General features: G+C 36.8%; 1 protein-coding gene across 4 annotated transcripts in view; it reads left to right on the top strand.

Annotated features, from left to right (window-relative positions):
• CBLB (Cbl proto-oncogene B) overlaps positions 1–23,344 on the top strand; it is a 139,480-nt gene that overhangs the window by 57,970 nt on the left and 58,166 nt on the right. For all 4 annotated transcript variants that reach the window (XM_030020332.2, XM_030020331.2, XM_030020333.2 and 1 more), the window contains exons 4-5: positions 11,855–12,001; positions 23,046–23,202. In XM_030020332.2, the coding sequence (XP_029876192.2) occupies positions 11,855–12,001; positions 23,046–23,202 (304 nt within the window). The remainder of the gene's footprint in view (positions 1–11,854; positions 12,002–23,045; positions 23,203–23,344) is intronic.

Raw genomic sequence — 23,344 nt, 5'->3', positions numbered from 1 at the left:
TACTTTAGACCAAAGATGAAAAATACTTTTTTACAAAGAACTTTTCAATCTTGTTCATTGTTTTATTCCTTTGCTTTTTATGGGAGATGAGGAGTGCAGAAGCAAAATGCTTTATTTTGATTTGTACAGACAGCTTCTGTTCTGAAATTTGACATCGGTACTTCCTGAAGGTAAAGATTCTGCCTCAGTTCTCATGAAAAATACAGCTGTCTGTCCCTGCATTTTTTAGCACCTGCCTTTAGTCAATCCAAATTACTGATGTAACTATTTCAGCCAGTTCTATTTTTTCTATTTAGTATGAAATCATACACCTTGTTATAAAGAGGAAATGTATTAGACTTTTCCCAAGGTCTGTGCTGTATTCCCAACTGGTGCCAGATTGTTCTTAATTGTCCTGATAGATACCTACTGACCTGATCCTCATGGCCTGTAAGTGGGTATAGCATCATGAAACTATTTCAAGTAACAATTTTGAACCAAGTATTTGATTTTTCTTTCCTTGCTATTCTGTACAGATAAAGTTTCTAGCACAACCTTGCAGCAATGTATCTCGTTTTAAATGGTATAGAGGTACTCCTGATAGTGTGAGAGGACAGGAGGCTCATTGCTTCAGGGTATATATGAAAGTGATAGGGTAGATTTGTATTGTTTACTGCTTTTGGCCAGAGATGGTAACTTTCTTCTTTGAATGAAAGTCACTTCACATTCTCTCAGTAAACAAAACACAGTGATTATTCTAAGACCCACGTACAGTTTCAGTACTACATATATCTTATTTTGTATATTTCTGTGCCATATGGATTTGAGTGACACTGCTTAGCTATGCAACACAGATTTTTGTTAACTGAATGTTGCAAACAAGCTGTATCTGAGCACTAAGTAATGTTAAATCATTTTCAGTGAATGATTTCAGGTGGACTTGATTAAAGTGCATCTGAGGAAATGGGAATTTTTATTATATGTTTGATAGGAATTCAATAACTTTAGCTCTAGGAATTACTTGAGATGTGGTTTCAAGGCTGATTATTGTATTTCGGTGGGGTTATTTAGCTCTCACTTGGACATTCATTTTGGTAAATACCATGTATTTTAGACCATGTGAAAAACAACCCTTAGAATGCTTTAATGACAATTCTTAGAATGCTTTAACAAGAATGGCTGCCTGCATGGAATCTTATATAATGGCTTTGGGTAAAAATTCTTACTTTAACGTGTTTGAAGGTCTGTGAAAAAATATATTTGTGAAGATGTAGAGTTGGAGAGTTCCTCTACTCATTTAGGGATGATACTTTTAACAGGAGATATGTGGGTTGAAGAGGATTAGTCTTTGTAAAACAATGAACTCTGATGAGAGGCTCCTACCGCTGCCACAGAACAAATACATGGATGTAATGATGTACAAGAGGCTCAAAAAGTAAAATCCAAGGACTTTAAAAAAAAGTTGAGTTCTAGGGCAAAATGTGCAGCTGAGTATTGTCTCTTGATCAAGTCTCAGAAGCAGCTCAGCCAGGAAAATTCCCTTTTGGCTAGTCTCTTAGGAATGTTGGAACAGCTTGTTGACTTGGAATCTTGTTGACTTGCACTCAGTGGAAATCATGTGTGACACAGCAGGTAATAAGCACCTCTGCAGGTTATGGCATATTTTAAAATAATCTAAAAAAATACAGCAGTTTTGATACTTCTATACACTCCTAATGCATGAAAGTGAATGCTAAGTTATTTTAAAACTTCTGTTCAGATCCCTTATCTGTATCAGAAGATCTGACTGGTAAAAATACTATTACACTTCTTACAACTCACACAAAAAAAAAATTATAATACTTTACAATTGAAAATGTAAGATCTCAAAAGAATTTCCAGAAATAAGATTATATGTGTGACCATGGTTGGTCTCCTTTGTATTTGTACATTGTGATAGTCTCTAAATACAGTATGAAATATTCCATGGAACTGTTTCCTGGGTAGGCCTGAATGCACAGAGTAGCTGTTCACTTAGCAAGCAACCATAAAATATATACATTTGTTCCTGATGTTTAATGCATCTCCTTATAGTTTATTTTTTTCATGCTGTTCAAATTCTTCTCTGAAAGTGCTGGCATTTTCTCATGGGCTTTCCTATGCTGCTCTGCATTATTATACCTCTAAATTCAAGTTTCACTGAGTTTGATGTTGCCATCTATTTCCTTCCGTCTCCCTTCTCTAGCTTCTGTCGTCTTTGCCCTTGAATGAAACAGCTTGTCTTCCTTTCTGAGTTTGTTGTGGGCTTCATTGAGAGAAATGGAGAAGAATTTTCTTATCCTATCCTCCTTAGTGTTGAAAGCTCACTACTTAAGAAATAGAGTTGTGCCCCACAGCTGCAAGCTAGCTCAGGCTGAGCTGTCATCTGCAACTGTTTCATATGTAGTTTAGTCAACCATAGGAGCTGAGAAGTTTGAATTTCGTTTTGGGTTCTCTTGGATAAGATTTCCCTCAGTTTCATTATTTGGCCAAATTTGTGTAAATTTTCACAAGAGTACTGGGAGGCACATGATCCAAAGACCATTTCCTGTTAAATATCAAAATTGGATTTAGGTACTTGAGAACGATATATATGAAAAAGACATATATGTATTTTAGTTTACCAAAACTTCTTAATGTCAGCAAAAAGTATTACCAGTCCTGCTTTCAGAAATGGCTAGATTGTGTTGCATATTTTTTTCCACAGTCATGGAGTGTGATGAGAGCAGTGAGCTTGAAAAATTTTAGTTTAACCGTTTAACAGTCAGAAAGATTAGTCTACACAAGAAACTACACTGTTGCAGAATTCAGTAGGTTTTGATTTTAAAATTAAGCACTTTATATTGCCCATCCCTGAGAATGCTTATTTCTATGGAGCCTCTTTTTAATTTATTTCACTTGGAAAACATAGTAACAGCATGTTTTAAGGTGAGGTAATAGAGTCTGAATAGAAAATTCTAAAAGAACAAGCCTGCAGTACATGTTCTGGACTGTTTCTCTGAAAAAAACCCGATAGCACACCGCAACCTAAAAAACTGAAGCGTAATCAATTGTTTGCTGCTCAGATAACAGGCAGACCTGGATACTAAGAGATTTACTCAGGGTGCTATATGGCACGTGTGCTTTGTTGGTATTAGCACCTCAGAACCACTGAGTTTCCTGGTGCTGCATGACAGCAAACTAGATGAAGCACAGCACAGAACTAAACCATTTTCCTTTGTTCATGCTAGATTGGTGTCAAGCAGATAAAGCATTTGGTCGCATCTGTACCTCCTTGTGCCATCCTTGGCCTTTGGGCCGCTGCCGTTGGCTGTGGCAGGAATTGTGCCAAACTCAGCCTTGTGTCCCTTCCAGAGTTACTCGAGTTGCTCCACATACAGAAGTGTCCCTTTCTGCATGCAGCTTTGCTTGGCCTGCCACGGATGTGCTTTATCCATGGCATGGATTATCTCCAAACCAAGTAATCCTCACAAGAATTATGAGGGTGATGATTACATGGGGAAATGTTAACACCTGTTGATGCTATCAGTTTTACTTCTAGTACACAGATAGTATGAATTATAGTAGTGACCTCACTTTGCAATGAAATTCAAGGTGTTTACTGTCCTAATCAGGTACTAAAAAATTACACCAACCACACCTCTGCCTTTAACAGACTGCTTATTTTGGCCAAGTGTTCTTTTGAATATTCTTCCACTTGAAGGCAGCTTTGGAAGATGGTGAAAGCATGCTAATGCTAATTGCTTCTTCCTTGTTTCATATTACTTCACTCATGTTTTTTAGAAAGTTTTACATATTTATGTATTCAGTGACTTAATTCAACTTTTCAAAACCAGGATTTACCCTTGTTCCTGGGGATTTCTGTGACAACTTCAGTTTCATTTATAGGTGCACATATTTGGCTTTACGCTTAAGTCAGTATTCAGTTAATAACATTGGATCTTGGTAGACAAAGACATCTATGGGAGGAGGATGGAGGAAGCAGAGCAGTGCTAAATAACATGTTGATACTGATAAGTGGAACCATAGTGCAAAAGCAACTGACTGTTAAAAAGTAGCAAATAAAACTAAACAAACCAGTGTCCAGCTCTATTTTTTTAATCTCTACATATTAGATTATGTTAAATCATGCATTTTATAAGGATAATATAGTAGCTCAATTAAAATCAATAAATCTGTAGCTCTTAGTTTATGTTGCTACTTAAAATGTCATAGGATTGACTATCCTTTACAAACTATTTATAGTTGTAAATACTTAGATCAGTTTTATTCAAATTTGTTTCCGTGAGTAGCGTTCTCTAGAGGTTTTTTTTTTTTTGCTACCTCTGTCCTTTTGCATAAGTAAATAGAGATAATAACTATTTATGGGGGAAATTATTAGATCTTTAGCTTGTCAACATACCTTCTTTCATTTTTGATAACTTGCATTCTGCTTTATGCAGACTGTATTTCCTTTGTTACTCTAATTCTTTCTAACACTCTTTGTGTTTTCATTTTATTGATATATTTGTTACCTTGTAACTAGTACCCAAGTACTAGTGAGAAAAGACATTAAATCACTTTAAGAGTACCTTGAGACATTGATCTGTGCTGGATAACTGTTCTTTGGACAGAACTGGAAGTAGTGAAATTTTCAAAACGTGTGCTGTTAATCCCAGCTGGCAAGAGCTATTCACGATTGCTGCTGTATGGAGTGTTTGTTTAGCAAAAAACAAATTTAATCCTTGGATAGAACTTTGCTTAAGAGAGGTTGATAGGTGCAATGGCATGCCAGTTCATAAATGAAAGATCAGAGAGAGTAGTGAGTAGACAGACTCATCAGTTCGTAGAGAGTCTTAGATTTGGAGAAACCTTGGCAATCTTCCTTCCTTTGTATTTATATTCCGTATTCTTTACTAAGCTATTGTATATTATATTCATTCTTTATTTTTGCATAAATGAGGCAGCAAATACCTACTATAGAAGCAACAACAGCTGATGAGCAGTTTTGAAAGACGGAATGAAATTTTGAATTCTTCAACCATTGCATTCTTCCATTTTGATACTCTTCTGGTCTTTAAAATACAAGAACAAAAGGAACCAGACTGCTGGTGGAAGTTGGTGTATCAATGTAAAATGATTTTTAAGCAAAGGAAAAGATGGAGGCAAGTTCAAGATGATATTGTGATCAACTTTTCTTTGTTTTCCCAAACATCCTTGCCCAAATCTTACCCAAAGTCTGCCATTTTTTCCTTTTGATATCCATCGTAAATAGCGCAGCTGCAATAGACTTGCACAATATTCCTGTATCTGTCAGAAACAGGCTGATGGAGAGATGTTCAAGGAAGGGTACTGCTTTCCTACTCATGATAAGCTTAACTCCTCCAGGATTCAAGGAAAAATAGTAATTGCCTCCAGGTAGTTTCTTACAATTTTATACTTGTTTTTCATGTTTAGTATATGATGAATTTAATTATTGGCTGAACCTCGCCATGTTTAAGGCAGTCTTTTTTTTTTTCTGTGCTTACAGATGAGGAATACTAAAGCACAGCAAAATTAAGTTACTTGTCCGTGTTCCTTCCATGAGTCAGTGGCACAAGTAGGAAATAGAGCTCATGCTTATTTTTAGTCCCAGGAGTATTTCATCCCAAGAATAGGCCCATATACTTTGGTCCCTGAACAATACCCAGCCCTTAAGTAGCTTTTAAAAATAATTGCACAGATCCAGAGTTCAGCTGATTGCTGAATATGATGGTAGACTTTTTTTTCTCTGCAGGCATGTTGACAGGAACCTTTGGTTTCCTTTACTTCCTCTGAAGTGTTAAGGAGAGCTCCATTGTTAAGACTGACTGTATTCTACACCTGTAGTTTTCTAAAACAGCAGCATTTTGGGTTTGGGTTTTTTGGTGGGGGGTGTTTGTTTTGGTTTTTTTCTTCCTATGTTTACTGTCTGTGAAAGGGGAAGTTCTAGAAGAGGAAGGGGGATAAGTGAGTCAGGATTATACTGGATTTTCAAGAGTGAACTGCTAGCAGCATATATAATTTTTAGTCATGTTCCTGTGCCTTCTGGAGGTCCTCAGAAATACTTTTTTTGTGATTTATTCTGAAATTAGTGCATTTCTATCTGTGTCACTTGTCAGTAGTTAATGGTAGAAGTATAATCTGTCAAGGGCCTTTATGGGCAGCTATGATTTTCCTCGTGGTGGTAAAATACAAATGGGAAATAACTTGTAAAGTGCTTTTTTCACAGAACGGAAGCCTGGAGCACAAAACATAAATACTGAACTCTGGGAGAGCAAAGTGGAAGAGCTTGAACATCGGTCTCTGCTTCCCTCTTTTGTACCTGAATCACAAGACTCTATTCTGTCCCTTCGAATTAGTAACATGTATTTTGTAGGATCCCTGTGTTTTACTGCAACTCTAGCATATGGATCAGAAATCTGTTTTGAATATAATTAATTATGTGAAATGAGCTCTGTACATATGCTTTGGATTTTGAAGCTTTAATAGTTGGGGGGGTGGATTTTGAAAAGTTAAACAATTCACCTTATGAAGACGTTTCAAACTTTCTTTTATCTTTGTCCATAAGCAGGTACGATTTGCAGCTTTTCCAGCTAACAGCTCTCTTTGTACAAGTAGTCTAAGGATTGTAGAGGAATTATCTGTTAATTAGTAATAGTCTGGTATACTCTTGTGTCGTATCTGTCTGGAAGATATTCTTGGCTACCAAACAGATTTTATTCTAGCTCTAAAGACTGTTTTTCTGTGCCAGGGGATTGAGTTGTATATTATGAGCTTGGAAAGTTGATGTATTGTTTATTACAGCAGGTTGTTGTTTAACAAAGTGTATCTATATGGATGCAGAAAGATTAAACACTTACTAGATGCAAAGACGAAGGAAACCCAGCAGTAACCTAATTTTTGGAATGACATAACTGCAAAGATATACAGTCTGACTTCTTTTCTATGCTATGGTTTTTTCCTAGAAATATGTATAGTTGTAAAATAAAAATTGTTTTTCATGGGAGATAGTAATATACAAGCATGAAAGTAGAAGTGATATACATATACAGTATCTAAGCAGACTTGTGTATTTTCAGGTTGTTGCATGAGCTCTAAGTACATACCGCTAAAATGACTTTGTCTTTGTTATCATCTGTGAAATCCACTAATTATGGAGGATCAGGGCACAGATGTATGCTTTGCTTTGTTTATTTTTGTATATGCTGATTCTGCCAAGTGTATTTGTTTGGAGCTCTCCGAGTTTGGAGCGCTCTGAGTATTTTATTCTGTTCATCTGCATATGCAGGCAGTAAATGCAGGACACAGGTGTTCCTCCCACCTCATCAGTCAGGCCAGTGGCAGAAAGGAAGTGATACTGCCTAATTCCCTATCCAGTTCTGTTTGCTAGACCATATTGCTTTCCAAAAAGTAAAATTAGCTTTCGTACAGTGATTAAAAGCTGACACAGCCAAAACTTATCTATGTTATTGCATGGTGGTCATGCTTCATTTTCCTGTTTAATAGATCCAGGAGGGTAGTTCTGCTTCAGACCTTCTACTACTGGCTGCCACTGCTCTGATTATGGCTGGGATGTTGTAATGTTTCCATTATTAAGCCCTGTTTTCAAATCACATATGACTGGGTATTTGGAAAGTCCTTCAGTTACAAAATCTTTGCAGTATTCTCTAGCCTGACCCCCCTCCCTGGAGTTGAAGAGAAAATTGATTCAGAATATAGTCATTCACTGAAAAGTGAACAAACTCACAGTTCCTGTTTTCAGGCTTTACTGTCTGTATTTTAGAAAACTTGCTGATGAGATATATGTATATATAAAAGACAGATTAATTTTGAAATCAAGAAAATGTTTCTTTCTTCTGGTTAACAAAAGATGTTTACTCATACAATAGACCTTTACAAGTGTATACTAAATGAAAATGCAATTTTTAATTTTTTATATCCTAAGTGTTCTGGGGTTGGTTGAAACCTTGTTGGCTCTTCAGTAGGTCATGTACAAGCATGTCCGGCAACAATAGAGTATGACTGAAAAACTGGTGCTTCAGAAATCAAATTCTACAAGGGTTTTGAACTGTATGGCATCAGTTTGAGATGGCAAAAGAAAGTTAGCAAAAGCTAAGCATGCATCATAGGAAAAACATCAAGTAATAGGTCTTGAGTATGTTGCAAATAATATGGAAGAGACATACACTATGCATTACATAAAATACAGTTGATATAGCATCATTTAGTGTTAAAATATCCTTAAATCTTACCACAGTAGCTATTATATTGTGGAGAATGATCATCTCAGTTCAGTTTGGTATAAAGAGGCAGTGTTGTTTGATTTTGATTTCTGAAAGGTAAGGTTTTTCTCATCAGCGTGAAACCTATTCTCTCTACAGAAATAAAGGAGATGTTTGTGCTCTGTACCAAGCATAACACAGCTGAGGAAAGAAATCCCGCCTCTAACGTGCTCCAGGTTGCCAGTGAAAGTATATTATAATTTTAAACCCTGAAGGCTGGCTGCTGAGGCATTAAAATCATTATTTCTCTATAATTTGGATAGCATTTTTTTGAGGTGTAACTCCAATATGATCCTGTAAGTTACCTCTCCCCTGCTAGAATCTAGTGAGTCAAAGGGTCTCTCCAGAGCATGTATCTGCTCATCTCTTCTGTGCCACCAGACTGCCAGTACAATTGTCCCTCTGCCATTACAACAGTCTTCACTGTGACCAGGAGAAGAAAAGCCTGTGTTATGGTCAGAGGTGCAGACTGAGTTGATAAAGATTAATTTCTTTACAGTCTTGTGGTAGGAATGAGACCTAAAATAGGTGGCTCAGATTGACCAGTTCTTTGGCTTCCATTAGGATTATACACCAAAGTGATGAAGCTGATGGTTTTAGTTGTTGTTTTCCAAATGAATAGGACTTGGATACCTTGTCTTACACTTGTGAATGGAAAATAAGATGGAAAATTTTTGACACTGCTCTGTCTTTATATGAGGGAGAAAAAGGAGTTGTCCTAACTTAGAAAATAGAGCCACACAGACTGTCAAGTGGATAAAGTGGAATATGTGCTTCTTGAGATGCCCTGGGAAAGCCTTCTACAAGACAGCAAAAGTACATGTGCTAAAATGGACAGACGTTGTCAGAAGAGTAAAATGCATGGGTAGGGTGATCACTGGCCCACCCTGATGGCATCTTCTTTGCACCTTCTATAATTCTTGAAAACCATGTCTGAAATCATTGTGCTTTGTGTAACTCTGTCTCGATAAGTTACTGCAATCTGGTATCACATGAGCATATCTAAGCAAAAATGGTGCAATATGTGCTTTATAGTTCCAAAGAAAAAATACGTAAGTGAAAAGTTGAGGCATGTTTTATTATGATGATTTGATACCAAAGAAGGACTTGAGGTAATCATCTGGTACAGCAAGAATCAAAATTAAGAAGGAAACAAGGCTACCGTATATATAAATGATCAAGGATTTGTCGTTTTCTGCTGCGCATACATGCTGTGATGTATGTGCAGGCACCGATAATGTTCTAGTTGGTTTCAAGTTTCAGCTTTGTAGTCAGATAAAAAGAAGGTATCTTAATTTGATATTAAAACATTTTTTTATTTATACAAATACAAACAAAAAATAATTTTGATTTTTTTTTTTTTTTTTTTTTAACCAACTTGTGTATCGATGCACTTAGTGACTGGTGCTGTTCAAAGAAGGAAGGAACAGGCTTTGTGATTTTGATACAGCCATTTGGATGCATGTCTATACTGTGCATTTGCTGTCCAGTTCCTACCAGTTGTTGGTTGTGGTCACGTACTGTGCAGCTATACTTAACAGGCAATGCCTGTGCATGGACGCGTGTATGCAGACATACACATACTCCCCTCTGGGCGAGGAAGTGCCCCAGATGGCACCTGTACATGACTTCATCCCTTAGTTCACTACAGGGCTCAAGGTTCATGAATCCAACGAGCCCACTACATACATTTGTACCTGAAAAGAACCTCTGCAGCGCAGTACGTTGCTAATGTAGACAGATACATGGTGTACCAGGCAAGGGAGAGCTCTGTTCAAACTTGCATCGAATCATGTTCCCATCTGTCCCGAGTACAGAAAGCTTCTTGCTTAATCTTGGGTCTAGTGCAGACTGAGGAAGCCACGTTAAAATCGCTGTTGCTTGCTCTCTACATCAGGCTTGAGTTCTGAGGAGTAAAATAATAAAGAACACGTGTGTGTTATTAAAGTACAAAGGAAATAGGAAGGGGGATAGGAAGGAACAAATCCAGAAAATAAGGAACAGTTGGGCATCATAATTGTAGACATCTGATTATACTGCAGGAATTAAAGGACTCTGAAAGAATTAGCCCTACAACCAATCTGAATATTGAGGGGAGGGAGAGTGTTTTCATCTGCGGTTTGTTTGTTTGTTTTAAATTACTTATGTTTTCAAAATAACTAGCTTTATCATAGTTTTCCTGGTAGCAAAACCTATAGTAAAATTTGCAACACAGCTTCCACAGGAATCTCTATTGTAAGTTGTTCACAAATTTAGTTTAAATAATTACTGCTTCAGTACTAAGTTGAGCGTTCTTTTAGGAAGACCCCAAGAAGTATGTTCAACTGTTCTTTTGAGATTTTGAGCATTCTGAAAGCTATTTGGTATGCACGTGTAAAAATCTATCTTAATCTTTTCATGGGGCTAGGGATTTAGGAATAAGTCTTAATTTATTTAAAAACTGTCTATAAGCAGTTATAAATTATGTGATTGATAAGCATTTTATTATCTTTTTCATTAAATTGTTTGAGGCACTATTAAGTAGTACCTGAGACTGTGGAAGGTGAATGGGCTTTTCACACAGGACACTTCTAACTCATTGAAATACTTCATTAAAATACATAAGAATAGAAATTTGTCATCAGAAACTGCTCAGGCTCCTGGGTGGTCTCTTTCATATATCAGGTGGAAAAGTACCCCCTTTTTTACTGCAAGGATCATCTAAGGAATCTCTAGAAGGAAACTCTCATAAAGATTGCTTCACCCTTCTTCTCTCTCCTCTCCCCACCATCTCCCACAGATTTTTCCATACAAAAGAATTATTTGTATTTAAGGATGCTATGTTCTTTGCACTACACTAAATGGGATTTCTGTGCCAAAAAAGAAATAATTTTTTATTAACTGATATAAGTCTGGGAAGCTTATGGAAGTGAACTGTGATAACAAAGAAGCTTGACTTTTCTTTCTGACATGCCACTGAAAACTGAAAGCAGGTTTTAACTAAAGACAAGGCATTTAAAAACAGAATAGGAAGTAGCTGCAGTAAGGGAAAGCTGGAAAGAATAAAAAGAATAAAATTGTCATAGGAAAAAAGAGTAAACCTAGTCCTGTGCTGTGTTTATATTTCTAGAAAACTGGATTGAAATAGGTTTGATGTCACACATGAAACTATATTTTAAGTTTGTTGGTGTGTTGTTGTTTGGTTGGGTTTTTTTATTTAAATGTATTAGCTGTCTAATTAGTATAAATTCCTGCTTCTACAACAATGAAATTAAATAGAAATGCACAAGCTTCATCTTTATGGGGATCAGAAATTTATCTGGAATATGCAGTTGAGAACTCAAATCTGTTGCTGAAAAAATGATTTTATATTCATGGAGACTTATGAAAAATACGTCTTCAGAAGTGCATGGAAACACAAACTACTGATTTGTGTTTCTTTGATGTGTTTTCACTTGAAAGCTCAGTGTGTTTCTTGTGTCACACAGTGATTATTATACAAATATGCAGGATATCTAAGGTACTGAAAGAGTGATTCAATTTATTCAATTTTAAGAATTTGATGTGATTTTTTTTTCCCCCTATTATATCTGCAGGAGAAACCTAACAAAGCTGTCCCTCATCTTCAGCCACATGCTAGCAGAAATCAAGGCTATTTTTCCAAATGGCCAATTCCAGGGTGATAACTTTCGTATCACCAAAGCCGATGCTGCAGATTTCTGGAGAAAATTCTTTGGAGACAAGTAAGTACTAACATTTTGCAAAGTGCTTAATTCTTTCTAATCATAAGCAGGAAAAAGAATGATATTTTCAAAAATCCAAATAATGGTTCTAAGTATGTGGGTGGGTATTTTAAAGGTAATTTCTTGTCCAAGTCTTTAAACTGACTGAAATTGCGAAATTGACTATTAACTTTTTTTTTCCCCCAATGTTGTAATTCACTCAAAGGATGAATAAAAATGTATGGGCGGTTCTGTCAAGGGCACTTACACTCAATCATAAATTAGAGTGAAATTGTACATTGTTTTCGTAATGTACATGGCAAATCATATCCTTTCATATTATGTATATATATATTCTACAAATGATAACCCTAAAGTTTGAATTAGGAACTTGATATTGGTCTCATGGACAGTATGTTTCCTTCCCATTTTTAACTTTCTAACTACTACAATATTTAGTGGTTTTTAAGTAATGGAAATAATGTTTTTATCCCTTATTATCAAAACTTTTTTTCTACAACTGTACTACCTATAAAGTAGTCATAGGTGACTAATGTTTTCTTTTGTTCAAGTTCTGTTACAGAAAGAGATAGAATAATTGGAGATATATCGGAAGGTTTAATCAAAAGCAGGTTTTGGAGAGAAACTTATTATTCAAGAAAGGATCATAAAATGAATGCTAAGTGTGACTTGTAGATACGTGATTAAATCCTTACAGCAAATGCTATATGGAAAGTGTAAAAGTAGGGAGGCATGGGTGTGGGGTTTTTTGTTTGTTTCTGGGAAACAATTTCGTTTATGGTACAGATATAGGCTAATAGAAGATGCATAGCTTCATCACTTTCTCTTACGGAATGTTTATTAGCCTAACAGTGACATAAGAGGGAGGAGGCAAGAAATTTGTATATTGGACAATATAATGGAGCGGTCATTGTGGTCATCAAGTCTGATAGCTTGGACAATATAGGCCATAGCAAGTCACGGAACAATTCCTGCAACAATCTATTACATTTTCTGAGCAAGAGCAGCCCTTTGAGTCTTTCATTCTTTATTTAGAATACCAGCGTAATAGGTTGGTGCTTTTGCAGATTAATTTTGTTCAGTGTGAATTTACAACAGTTTCACTTCCTTTTTTTTTTGCTAGTCAAAACACACCTATGATAGCTTCTAGCTTTCTGGTTTTATTATAGTGTTATCTGGTAACTTCAGTCTTCTAACAAATTTCTTTCCCATGTAGATAATGTTAGAGTGTGATCAAGTTGCTGTATCGATCTTTTTGTTAGAGGAAAGGAATCTGACCATGTTTTGTGTTAGCCATTTTAATGTGAAGATGATCTTCAAAATACCTACAAAAGTTCAGATGAAGTTATTTGAAGGATTAATTTACATGACATGTAGGGGGATCTATCAGATGAGGCTTTTAAATAAGTCAGTCAAAAAAAAAGAAAAATGGGAGCTTTGAAAAAATTACTAATGATCATCTTTGTTCAGTGTTTCTATTTTCTCTTCCTCTCTTTCTTACCTTTGCTTAGCAACTCTGAGAATTTAAGTCTTCTCGTGGTCTTTCTCTTCTCCTGTTGAGCTCTGTCCTTGAATGACCTTTACCAGCTGTCTTGATCGCAGATTGCATTTCTGTCATTGGGATTTACAGATCTCATCTTCTGCAAGCTGCTGTTTTTTTCTGTCATTTAATATTAACCAGTTTTATCAGGTTCCTTATTCACTATCATGTTCCTCTTTGTATTTCTCTACTAACCTGTACTTTCTGTGTGAGATTGAAGTGCTCTCCTTCAAGTTTCCTTCCAATGGTTCTGCCAGTTTCCTTTTGGAGATGGCACAATAGATAGATACTTGAGGTGTCAGACAGTAGGATACTGTAACATATTAATAAGTCTTTATCAGAAAAAGGTTGGTAAGAAGAATTTTTAACTGCATTGGTCCATCTGAACATCTCGGCTTTACCCTTGCCTTTCTCTTGTTCACACTTGACTCTTCTCGTGACTCATCCCCTGGAGCGCTTCTTTCTAATTGTTTTCAGGGCCCCAGAGCTCTTGCCATGCCTTTTATGCTTTGGTTTTTTCCTAGTTATGTAAATTTCTTCATAAAATGCGACTTTAAATATGAACTCTGACCCCCCCCCCCCCCATGTACTTTGATGGGGGGGGTGCACATTAGTTTTGGTAGGGGGTTTTTTCGTTGGTTGGTTGGTTAAAGCGTCCATGCACCAAAAATGCCTAGGAATCAAGGCAGTTTTGGGATGTCAGGTTAATTATATATGTAACCTTGGTCATCTAGTATAACCTGGAAGTCTTTTCAGTTTTGTCTTGCCAGGTGCTTTACTTTCAGACCAGGTAAAAAACCACTGTTATTAGTGTTCTCAGCTCTTTTCTGATAAACTGAAGCTGGTTTAGTTACCAGCTTCTACTAAGCAGTGAACAGTTGATCTGTGCTTGGCAGCCTTGCCTTTATCTCAGATTTAGTTAATTGTGCTTAAGTAACTGTAAAACATGTAACAGCATGTATGTCAAATAAACAGATGAGAAAAACGTTTATTTGGCATTATGTTTAATCTCTTCGTTAAACAAAATGCCTGAAGCTCTTTAAACATTAATTGTTTTCTAATTCATTTAGAAATACATGGCAGGTATGCCTGTTAGCAACATCTTTTACAGTGGGCCTGTTATGACAAATTAGTTTGCAAATATTCTAGTATCACTTCCCTAGAAGCAGAGCCTACATAAAGGTTTTGGGTGTTACAAACAACTGATAAAATCTGTTTCTAACCTGACTGCCTAAAGATAGGCCCCTAGGACTATCTAGAACCTCCAGCTCTGGTTAGGTATGCAGTGCAATGAAGGAGCACAGGGGCGAACTATATTGTATGTTCCCTGGCTGCACCTCTATTTTACGGGGCAACTCTGGACTCCTCACTTGTTTGCAAAAAGCAGCCCTTACTTTGAGGTCACTAAGTAATGCTGCTCAAGATTAGAGCATAAGTAATAAGTAAGTTGTACTGGATCTTGGCTTCTGATAGGTAAACTGTAGCACAAGAAATAATTCTGATGCATTGTTTGATCTGACTGGAAAGAGGGAATTGGAACTGTTAGAGGAATTCATTATTTTTTTCAGCATAATATTATAAAAATAATCTTCCTGTTTCTAAACATAATGAATTGGAAGCTTTTATATAATCCGTTTTCAGTCATTTTTTTGTTTTTTAATTTGAAATATTCTAAACAGCAAGAAGGAGGTCAGTAGCCATTTATGTAGTTGACTTTTTGGTTTTCAGTTTTTGAAAATGTGACCTACACTTCCGTTTACAGCAAGCAATATATTATAATTTGCTGAGGAATAAAATCCAAAAGATACAATTTGCAAGAGTCCAGTTTGTAGTTTAAAAACAAACAAACAAAACTGTGTCTGATTTCTTTCACTGCTCTTCCCTAGTGAATGGGGAACTTCTAATTTTGTTGGTTACATTTGTCTGTCTGAACACTTGCTGCAAAATTGACAGCCGTAACTAAGTTTATTCATCCTGTTATTAATAAGTATCATAGGATACAGTCATTCTTTTTGTGTTTAAAGCTAGTCAGGTGTATGTTCACATGACTTCAAACTCATTAACAAAACAAATGGCTAGGCTAGCTGTTTCAAGTCTCTGATGAACACATATCTAGCTGCTCTTTGAATTTCTGTAGAAAACACAGAAGTAGAACTCAGCAAGCAATTTGAATGGTTCCATCAGAGCAATGTGCTGAGATAACTTCACACATTATTGGCCTTCAAATACCTCCTCAACTTTTGCATTTCTGGTACACCTCTACAAAACTTTTAGATAACGTCAGTAGCTAGAGAAGCTTAGATGCGAAAGAATGCTACGGTGCTTGTGAGAGGAGCAGATACGTCGATAATGGAAATCATCAGCCCTCACTGATGGCAGAGAGTGCAAAAGGAGTAAATAGAGCCTTTACAATTGTGAGGTTTTCCAGTATTGCATGTTTCAGAGGAGAAGGGGAAACCTTGGAAGTGATGTGATGTTTGGAATGTATCTGGAGAGACTAATGTGGAGTTTAAGAATGTATAGGGAGGATTGATAAATCAAGGTGGAAGATAATGAGATTTTGATTACCCGGGTGGAAGTAGAATGTGGACAATAGCAGTATGACTAAGGAAGAAATGGCAGAATTGATTTCTCTGCAAGGGCAAAGTAGAATATGTATCCAAATTAGAGGGTAGGTGAGGAGGATAGCAGTGTCAAATAGTAGGCCCGGGATGGTTTCGGTGTACTGACTTTGTCAAGGAAGCTGACAGAGAAAAACTATCAGGGAGATGAAGGAATAGAGAGAATTTGGGATTTGCTTTGTGAAAACAAAAATCGGGAATGAGTGAGAACTTCCCAAAGGCTGAATGACTGAAGTAGGCTGAGAATGGAGCTCTTTGGCATATTCACAGGCTATGAGGAAGAAGAGAGCCTCTTAAAGAAAACAAAGGAGCGGGCTGAAAAAGAACTAAGGAATAAGTTGACACAAGCTTTACACCATGGTCAAGGTCAAGATTTTAGGTTAAGTTCTATACCAAGAAAAAGCTTGATAGTGTCAAAAGCAGGAAAGTGGTGAAATTGGGAACGTGTGATTTTTTTAATTTGTACTGATGACTAGTATACAACTATTGGAGCAAGTGGTTTGAGTGGAGTGAATCTTCACCCATGGTTTACCATTATAGTTGCGCTGAAGCAAATGGTAGTTAAATGTACAGCTAAACAGTAATGTTAAATGGAACTGTGAAATTGTAAGGCATGTAATCAGCAGTTACATTTATTTACAGATACTTTAGTAACCCCCAGTGGGTTGTAAATATGCATATAAAACATAATCTGATATCTTCTTCATTATCCACATTTTATCACTGTATAGTGCTTGATGTTAATTTCCCCAGTTCCTCGCTCATTTTAATAGCACCTTACATCTTTTACTAGTTTTCTGTTCTGAGCAAAAATGTGCAAAATACCTCTGGGAGCGATCCTGAACTGCAAAGGAGAGTGGGCGAGATGACCTAACAGATCTTTCCAGCCTCGGAATTTGAAAGCTACAGTGAAGTCATGCAGGGCTTTGTAACTATTGAAATTTGTGATTTGTGGCTGTCTTTGTGTTGCAGAATGAATCAGCAGTGAAATGTCAATGTTTTTAGGTTTTCAATTCTTCATAGTTCTGCCATTTATTTTAACTTATAAGGTTTTACTCTTCATTGTGAAACCTTAAAAAATTGAAAGCATTTCTGTTATTGTTGTCAGATAAATTGATTTTCCCCCCACCTTTTAGTTTCTGAGGAAATAGAAATTCTTTCACTGTTAGGGTCAAACACATTACTATTTTAATGCTCTGATACTTTTTTTCCCCCCCAGCTGAGGCCTGAAATGTATTTATTTTTTACAGGAATTTAGGAAAAAATGTGCCTATTGATTTCTCAGTAGCAGTTAAACAGCATATTTCAGATTGATATTCTGAATTTTGAGTAGTTGTGGTTCTGCTATGGTCAGTGCTTTTTGGCTCAGGATAGTACAGACAATAGCCTCTGTGGCTTGGGTTCAGAGAAAAAGCAGTAAAAAACAGGCAGACCACAATGCACAACAGAACTTGAAAACATTTAGCTGTCCGAAAGTGAGACCTCAGATAAGCTAGGTTTTAACACCTTGTTGATTCCCTTAATTCCTGTTCTTGCTGCTAATAGTGCCCAAGAGCCCTACTGTTGCCTGAACGCTGTAAAAATATGGACTGAAGAGGTGGTCCTAGCTCAGAGAGCTTCAAATCTGAGTATGAACTGAAGTGCAAAGGGAAGTGAAAGATAGATGAAAGAGGAAGAGGCAGTGATCCGAGTGCCCTTGCCTTCATCACCATAAAGACAGGTGTTTTGGCAACAGGAACTTTTAAAGAGAAGGAAGTAAACAGGGAATGGGGCTTTCAGAGGAGATGGTTCCTCCCTTGGCTCATCTGATCAGCAGCATGGGAAATAGGCTTATCGGTACCCTTGTTTAAAAACTCGAGCTAGAGGCAGAAGGTACCATTCCCTGGGTGCTAGTGAGACATGAATCTCGCTAGATCTTTTTCATACAAATGTGAGATAAACAAGTTTGAACAAGAAGATAGATAATATAGAGAAGAGCTAGTCAATGGAAAGCACAAAATATAATTAAAAACAGAAAAGGACAACGGTCTTCACAGCTCTTCTGGGTGGCTAAGATAGGGTAAAACTGCATGTACAAAGGATAGAGAAAAGAAAGTTGTAATAGTTGGCATGCAAGACTGTGAGACAGGAGAACAGATTCTCAATGGATAGGCAGGAGAGGCAATGTTTTAAGTATAAAAGGACGTGCAAAAGCATGAGTGTGCTTTGGATTTGTGGTTAGAGGTCAGAGTTGGAAATATATAGATAAGTGTATCCCTTCGGGGACACTTCAGGAAATGCAGACTTCCTGCGTCCCTTAAGGAAGCACTAACATGCTGTCTCTCCAGCAATGTCCAGTTATGCAGCTTTGGAAGGGGATATTTCTGGTGGTATATTTTCCCCATTTCATAAGGCTCACTTTCTGTCTTTTATCTTCTCTTTTCTCATGTTAGATTCATCTATATTTGTTCAGCATGATGTCACTATTTAATGATTGTACTGGCACGATATGGCAGAATTCCTTTTTTCCCTTAGGACTAAACTTCTCAAGCCTTCTGTGTGTCAATTGTTTGCTCTGCAGTTCAGAAGCAATGAAAACATGTGGCCTCTCACTTAAAACTGAAGCAGCAGTCTTAAGAAAATGCTCTGTTCAATGATGATAAACCAAAATCCACATTGCTCACTGCAGACTTGCAAAGAATGTTGTTTCTATCTGGGTCAGTATTTGCTTGAATAGTTTTGAGTTTACTCTGGATACTGTAATGCCCTTTTCATGTTATGTTCTCTGGCAACATTTGAGAGAGTCTCTTGCAGACAAAAATGTTCACTGGTACATATTTAAAAAGTTACCCAGGTACATGTTTACCTTCCTAGACATACTTGTGGTCTGCTCTGGTTCAAATGGGAGCAGTGTCACTTGACATTCCAGAATAGCTGTATCTCTGCAGTTCTACTGAAGTGCTGTACTCCGCACGCTCAGAAAATATTTGCTTTCTCTCCAGGTTTATTTTAATGTCTTTTGCTTTTTAATAATGCAGCAACATTGAGGGAGTTTAAGACAATCCTATGATCAGGGCAGGAGGGAAGGGAGGACTTAAATTCCTCTGCTAAATTGCTTGAAAATTACATGCTGGACACTAACCCTTCTCCTTTAGGCATGTGGAAGTTGTGTGGGTGGTGTTTAAAACATTGTATTTGAGATTATAGTGTGACACTTCCCTTTGACGTGTGTCAATAACAGTAAGTAGATACCATCCTATATAAAAGTTTCCTTCATGTTCTTGTTTCCTTCTAAAATTATGTCTCTGAAGATTTTGGACTAATTGAAGGTTGTAAATAAAGTAACATGTAGCACAATAACAGTATGTACATGTAATGTAGTCAGATTTTTTTGTATTACTTCAGTGTCCTGTTTTTTTTCCCCAAATTACATTATAAAAAGAGAAACTGTTACCAAAGCTCTGGGTATATCTGTCCATAATATGTGCATGTCTAGTAGGGCTCTTAACTTTGGGCATCAAACATTGGAAGGAAGTACAATGTAATACCACCTGCATTGTCTCTGCTGGAGTCACGTGTGCTCCACTGCAAGGGATAGCTCACGTAACTGCAATTAAATACCTGAAATACTGAGACACTGCACTTCCCCAACCTAATTCTATCGAGAACTAATGTTACCGGGATGTCAAATCACATCTTTCTGATGAGCTGTAGCAGAGCTGACTAACTCATCTCCTCCTAGACAAGTGTCCACAGGTCAGCGTAATAGCATGAGGCATGTGCAGAATACCTGTCAGCCTCTAATGCAGGGTATCATTAGGGCATGATGCAACAAATATTACAAGGACAAAGATGACTGAAAATATTTATAGGCGATACCTTCTATGGTTAAGGAACTGAACACTGCAGGCAGCATTTCATTACAAACAGGATCCTATTTTTTCTTTCTATAAAGGCGATGGGTTTTTTTTCTGTTTAAAAACGTATATATATTTAAACAACATCTAAGCATGTTATTAACTAGGACAGTCCCATTCTCAACCTTGGCTTGATTGGTCCTGTTTCCTTCCCCTTCCCACTGCCCCTGCCACCTCCCCAAACAATTAAAATAACTCTTTAGATTTGAATAATGAAAAAGTGCCTTCAAAGGCTGTATATCCCCTAAAACACAAGAAAGCAACAGCAGTGAAATGTTAGTTCAAACAGAAGAAACTCAACGTGCAATCTGTCTACAAAAACCTCTTTTTCCCCCTCATCGCTGTGGGAAGCATTCTGTGTGACCCCCTCCTAGATCTCTGCCAGAGGAGAGTGTTTCTCAGTGTGCCTGAAAGGTCACCAGATTTCAGTGCTGTAGGAGCAGGAGGAAAGGATGTTGCAGAATCCTTCACCTTGTGCAGACTCGGTAACACCCTCCTTTTGAGTGAGTGTGTGCTGTCTGCAAGGTCTCAAAAGAGTGCAGCAATTTGTATATATAAACTGGAGAGAGGCATTGGGGAAGAAATGATCCCTTGGCTGGTGCTGTTTCAAAGTATTTAGGAGTGATAGCTGTATAAAAGTAACTGCTGAGAAACAGGAGTTAATGTGTTTCAACAACCACTTCTCACCTTTATTTAAGAAAGCAGAAGATAAAAGACCTATTCCACAAAGCTGCAGAAAAAAATCTGCTGGATTTAGTGAATTTTAAATTGGGGCCACCACTTTTTTGGGCACTTGTTCTTGGAGAAGTCCCACAAAATAACTTTGGATGTTGCTTCATTAGCTACTCACTCATTTCCCACCATCTGGTTTGTCTTAGCCAAAGAACTAGCCAACAGAGCTCTAAAAACATATTCTCCTGAAGACTTTTGTTTTTCTCTGTTGTTGTTGGGGTTTTTGGGGTGCAGGGTGTTAGTGAATACATAGCAAAAGATCCTGCTTCCTACTTGCTAATTGCATCTAATGAGCATGTTTTTATGAAACTGTCTAGGCGAGGCATGAAAAAGCAGTTCTTAAGGTATATTATGGCTATAATAATTCCTGGTAGATTCTCTGTTGGTTTTTATTTAAGGGTTATTGTCTTAACCTTTAAAAAACAAAACAAAAGAACAACCCCTTCCCCTCAACTCACCCCCCCCCCCCGCCCCGCGCCCAACAAACCCCACCTTTTCTAACCCCATTTCAGCATGATCCCAGTGTAACCCAGTAATCATTTAGGGTGGTTTACAAAGGGAATCGGAAAACATTTCAGAGCCAGGGTTACAGGAACTAAATAAGCAGTAGGCACTTGAACTAAGACAACTTTAACACCACAAAAGCACTGATGTTTTCCAACTTTGTTCTCTGAACTTAGTGCAATGTTTCATTCTCTCTTTACCATAATCAAAATTTGATGTGCATTCTTTCTTAAATGGCATCTGATGTGGTATCTCTCTTCAGCTCTTTGTGGTTTCCTGTTTTTCATACACAGATGAAAGTATCTGCTGAGATCTATTAAATTTCACATTTATGACTTTCTCAATATAAGCCTCCAAGTAACAAGTAGATTTCTTTGCACTTACAAATGTAGTGAATGCCTGATGCAGTAGAAATACAGGAGGGTGTTTTTAGTGTTGTACTTCAAATTATTACTTGTTTTAATTTAGGTTAACTGCATAATACTTACAATGCAGGGCCAACTTAATACAGTTGGTCTTCCCCCCCGCCAAGTACTGTGAGACCAAGTAATATACATTTCCACATAAGAAAATAGTTAGAAAAACTGGAATAAAGTACTATGGCTCTTTTAAAAATAAGGCAATGTGAAGTAATAAGAATTGGAAGAAATATTGATGTGTTTGTTGAAGCCTGTATCTATTGTCATTTTAGCAGTTATTAACAAAATATTACTGTGAATATGTGAGGTCTTGTTAAATCCTGAAAATAGTTCTATATTGGTTAATAGTTATATTTTGGTTAATTAAAATGTTTTTAAAATATCATATAATCTGCTTTCAATGTGAAGCAGAACTATTTTAAGAGAAGGTGTTACAGCTTTGCAAAATTTGGGTTTCACCCTAATGACATGAGAAGAATAATTGCTATCATTGAACAATTTCTCATAGTTTTGAGAGTGATGAAGTAGAGCACTTTCAAGTGATCAGCCTCTTGTTAGATTCCAAATAGAAGCACTTGATTGGCAAAATAACTAATCTGCATTCTCTCCGACTATGCAAATAGAAACTGAATTTGACAGAACACGGTTTTGTATTGGAGAAGATGATTTTAATTTCCTTCTTTTCTGATTTCCCACCTTTTCCCACATTCACTACTGTCTGAAAATACTCCTATCCTGCAAGAATGTGTGAAGGTGAAGAACTGAGATGATGTTTCTTCTAATATTCATATAACTGTCATGGGCTATAACAGGCCTTCGACCAGCATCAGTGGTATCTGGTTGATTGCTATCATGCTACTTGACCACTGTTTATGAGCTTTAGCTATAAAAAAATGTCATCACAGTAGATACTAAATTGATGCCTATCATTCTGAGAAGAGAGGCTGTGAAGAAAGTAGTTCTTTACCACGCACAGAACTGGTCCTTTACATTATCTTTGAGAGGGTGTGAGATTGGTTGCTACACCTGCTTGGTAGGATATTTCAGTTTCTGAAGTGTACTTTTTGTCATCATCCTAAGGAAGCTTGAATATTTATCATTGTAAAATAAATGACACTTTGTTTGACTGTTTAAAGGAAGGTAAACTGTTCTTTCATTTGCTTAGGCTGCTTTCAGAAATCTTGATTATTTTTTTTTTACCTTTTTTTTTTGTCTGTAAAGAAACCAGATTAATGTTCCACTTATTTAGAAGTCCAGTTCTGATGTCTAAATAAGGTATCAAATCTTAAATATGTGGTTTTATTAAATTTATTATTTCCAACCCTCTCACAGAACTATAGTGCCATGGAAAGTGTTCAGGCAGTGCCTTCATGAAGTTCATCAGATAAGCTCTGGTTTGGAAGCAATGGCTCTTAAATCTACTATTGACTTGACCTGCAATGACTACATTTCAATTTTTGAATTTGATATCTTCACTAGATTATTTCAGGTAAGATTTGAAAACTTTAGATACTTGTATGAATTTGAGAAGTTCAGTGCCCTAAGGCAAGTACCTATGGGTCAAGGAAGCAGATTTTTTTTTTAAAAAAGAAATAACTGAAACGCTAGAATTCAGAAATAAATTGTGCATT

This window comes from Aquila chrysaetos, chromosome 7 (genome assembly GCF_900496995.4).
Source record: "Aquila chrysaetos chrysaetos chromosome 7, bAquChr1.4, whole genome shotgun sequence".
Lineage (NCBI taxonomy): Eukaryota > Metazoa > Chordata > Aves > Accipitriformes > Accipitridae > Aquila > Aquila chrysaetos.
This window is presented reverse-complemented; position numbering and strand designations above follow the sequence as displayed.